The sequence below is a fragment of the Solanum tuberosum genome, unplaced genomic scaffold (assembly GCF_000226075.1).
Source record: "Solanum tuberosum cultivar DM 1-3 516 R44 unplaced genomic scaffold, SolTub_3.0 contig00009, whole genome shotgun sequence".
Lineage (NCBI taxonomy): Eukaryota > Viridiplantae > Streptophyta > Magnoliopsida > Solanales > Solanaceae > Solanum > Solanum tuberosum.
Window position 1 is genome coordinate 19,985 of NW_006240027.1, and position 4,003 is coordinate 23,987.

At 33.6% G+C, this 4,003-nt stretch overlaps 1 protein-coding gene across 1 annotated transcript; it reads right to left on the reverse strand.

Moving 5' to 3' along the window:
* Positions 1-1,353: 1,353 nt before the first annotated feature.
* LOC107059280 (zinc finger MYM-type protein 1-like) lies at positions 1,354-2,109 on the reverse strand. Its single transcript, XM_015305784.1, has 2 exons — positions 1,785-2,109; positions 1,354-1,421 (listed from the first exon to the last, which is right to left on the reverse strand). The coding sequence occupies exons 1-2, from the start codon at positions 2,107-2,109 to the stop codon at positions 1,354-1,356; spliced, it is 393 nt and encodes a 130-aa protein (XP_015161270.1).
* Positions 2,110-4,003: the final 1,894 nt, after the last annotated feature.

The window sequence follows — 4,003 nt, forward strand, 5'->3', positions numbered from 1 at the left end:
AGTCTTTTTTCTAGACACTATGATGACCTTAACCTCCATTACATGACTCAGCCTACATAAACTCTGTAAAAATACGAAAAATAACTTTCCTTGTGAAAGTAGGGAAAATAAGTTGCACTAGCTAGTGATATTTCAGATTGATTATGTCCTCTCCAACATCCAACACACCTTATCTTCATCCCCATTCCTCGTATCAAAGGCGTATCCAGGATTTTGAGATGATGGGTGCACAGTTATAAAATAAATTTGATTGGTTCGCCATTTAGTTTTTTACTACTGAAAACCGTTAAAATTTTAAAATTATAGGTCTAAAATTAATTCTTATATATATATATATATATATATAGACACACACAGTGGCGGAGGGAGGATTTTCATCAAGGGGGTTCAAAAAATAAATAAATCACGTAAATAATATCCACAAATAAATGGGTCGGATAAAAAAAATTTAATTTAGAGCACATATATCTAAAAACTTAAATAGATCATTACAATTGTACTCTACTAGGTTTCATATCTTGAAATGTCTTAATAATAGCATCATTAGGAATACTATCAAATACATCTTTTTTCTACAAAAGGCACCAAACAACCACTAAAAAAATCATCACTTAGTTGACTTCGCAAGTCATTCTTGATAAACTTCATTGCCGAGAAAGCTCTTTCAACGGATGCAGTGACAACTGGTAGAAGTAGAGCAAGTTTCACTACGTGGAACACCAGAGGATAATTTGAATGTTTTTTTTGTTTGGACTAATCTTTTGGAAAGATCACGAAGTCCATTTAGATCAGAGAACCTTTCATCAACATCACGAACATCAACAATGTAACTTGCAAGTTGATTCTCAAGAGTCCATATTAAGTTCATCAAAATCATCTGGATATAATTCAGTCATCCTCATTATTTTTTTGCTATCAAAACTTGAAAACGAGTTAATTGGATTCAAACAAGCGATTCCATGGAGCAAATCAGTAGCTACCTCATTAAAATGATCATTAAGCTCTTGAAGTTGCCAATCAATAATATTGACAAAACACTTCAATACGGTAATGATGTAAGACTGTATAGTGAGCAAGTCTTCGCCGTGATCTTAAAGAGCTAACATATGGCTCCTCAAAGTTAGGTATCAAAATTTCTTGTTTGGTACAAAATATAAATACCTTAGCAATAAGAGAATTCCATTCATCATCCCTTAAAACTTGCAACCTTTTCTTTGCTACTTCAACAAGTAGCATGACATTTGCAACATCTTGCTCCTTTCTTTGTACGCTATTTATTGAGCTCATTTTGTGATTGCTAATACATCTCTCATCAAATGCAACATGAACGCAACCTCAAATGTTCGACAAGATTCAAGATGTCACATTTGCCTTGGCTCTTTCATCCATACTTCGTGCATCAAGAGCAATTGATTCAAGAACTTCAACAATAGAGACAAACATAAGAATAAAATTGTTAAAGGATTTATAATATGATCCCCAACGAGTATCACAAGCTCTTGAAAGACCAAGTTGTTGATTCAAGCCCCTACTGGTTGTCAGTTCACCCATATCTAATGCATCTTAAATTTCTGCTTTTTGAGAATCTCGTAAATCATCCATACGCTTAAAAGAAGATCCCAATACATTAAAAATATTTGAGACCAATACTACAAGTTTTCCCACTTCAACACACTTTTTAGAGACCCCAACAAGAGTTAGTTGAAGTTGATGAGCAAAACAATGTATAGAATGAGCCGATCTACTTTCTTCCCTAATCAACATTTTAAGTCCATTGACCTCACCTTGCATATTGCTTGCCCCATCGTAACATTGTCCATGCACACGTGATGGACTCAAAGAATGTTGAGCAAGTAAATTAATAATTGTCTTTTTCAGGGATAATGCACTAGTATCTTGAATATGAATAATGTCAATAAGTCGCACCATCACAAATCCCATTCTATCAACATATCGTAATACAGTAGCCATTTGCTCCTTTCGTGAAATATCAAAAGATTCATCAACTAGTAAGGCAAAGTAGGCACCATTTAGTTCCTCGAGAATAGCTTTAATTGTTTCTATCTTGCATGCACTCACAATATCTTTTTGAATTATTGGAGAAGTCATTTTGATCATTTTGAGGGGCATGTTCAAGTACATAATCATGAATTTTATCACACCTTTTTGCATACAATGAGAGAATCTGAAGAAAATTACCCCTACTAAGTGATGATTTAGATTAAGAAGTCTTACTACATCAACCAAAACACTTAAGCGGATATAATATCCATGTTTAATTTGATTAGATTATCTCTCAAATGCAGATTGAATCGACTGTTGTTGTCGTATAAATCTTGACATTTTTTTTTTGATCGATTATGTGGGCTATTCTGCAGAACAATATGCTTGTCAAGACCACTATTTTTATTCCAATTCTTAAATCCTGTATATGAAAATACTTCACCTCCACCTTGATTAATATTATGATCTTTAAATAGATAGCAATACAAACAATAGGCTGCATCTTTACTAACATTGTACTCCAACCAATCATGATATACATCATCAAACCATTCATGATTAAAACTACGCATTGCTCCAGAAATATTTGTTTGAGGGTACTCATGTACCTCCAAGCGAGGTTGATAAGGACCACTCACAAGGTATGCCCTTCTAATAACATCACGATGATTTGGATGATAATTCAATATTGAAGTTCTTTCACCGAGATCAAACTTTAAAGTACTCAAATCAAATTCTTGAGAAGAATGTGATGGTACTTCTGAATGATTGACATTATTCTCTTGGTTAGATTGACTATGACTATAAGAGGCTAAACTTGATTTCGACATTGGGGTAAAATACTTCTTCATTGAATATTAAGATTGGATTGTAAAGTAAAAGTTTAGTTAGAATTTAAGAGAATTAAACACACAATAAGAACTATTAAAAAAAAAGCATACGCACAATAAGGACCAAAACCAAAAAGCTTAAGCAATGGTTATTTGATTATTAAATTATATTTCTCTATCTCTCCAATTTTAGAATAAGAAAATATATTAAATTAGCCAAACAAAAAAATTGAAACTCAGCCAACTAAAAGAAAGCACATCAAGAAATAACGAAATAAGGTATATAGAAATCTAGTAAGAAAAAAGGGAACCAAAAACTTACCGAAGTAGTTATTAATGGAGATGAAAGAAACAATTGCGGATATAGACTTCAAGATTTCAATAATGACCAATCCAACGGAAGCAGCAAGTAGCAGCGACAAGTAGCAGCAAGCAGCAGCGACAAGTAGCAGCCATCAGTGACAAGCAGCAGCCAACGCCCAACAAGGAAGAAGAGCGATGAAAAAATAAAATGTAAAAAAAGCCTAAAAGAAGAAAAGGGTTTTTTTAATGTTTGACTTTGTAATTAGGGATTAAACTAATAAATCCTAAATTCCCTATCAGGGTTTTAATTTTTTGGAACTAAAGTCGTTTTCGGATTCCATTATTATTTTAAAAAAATAATTAAAACGCCTAAAATATAAGTTGATAAAAAAATGCCTCTGTTCGGATTCGAACACGCGACCTTGCGTGCAGCAGCGCGAATTCTTGAACCCACAACACCACTGAGCTACGCCTTTGGCGTATGTTCAGGGGGTTCAATATTATATATATACAGATAAATTAAAAATTTAATCGTATATATATAGTGTAATTTTTTGACGATGGGGGTTCAGATGAACCCCTTTGGTTCAACGTAAATCCGCCTCTGGACACAAACACCAATTACCACTTAGAGAAGTGTTATTTAATTTTAGAAAGAAAAATAAAATAAGATAAATATAAAATTCAAATTTCTAACCTCGAGGAAAGAGGTGCACCCAGTCATAATCGCATTATGTGATACTTCAAGTGTGGGTTCACACATCTATATTTCAATATTTTCTCGGGAGGGGACCATGGGTTCACGTGAACCCGATGACCCCCTCCCCCTAGATACTGTAATGACCCTCCAGGTCATTTTTAAATTA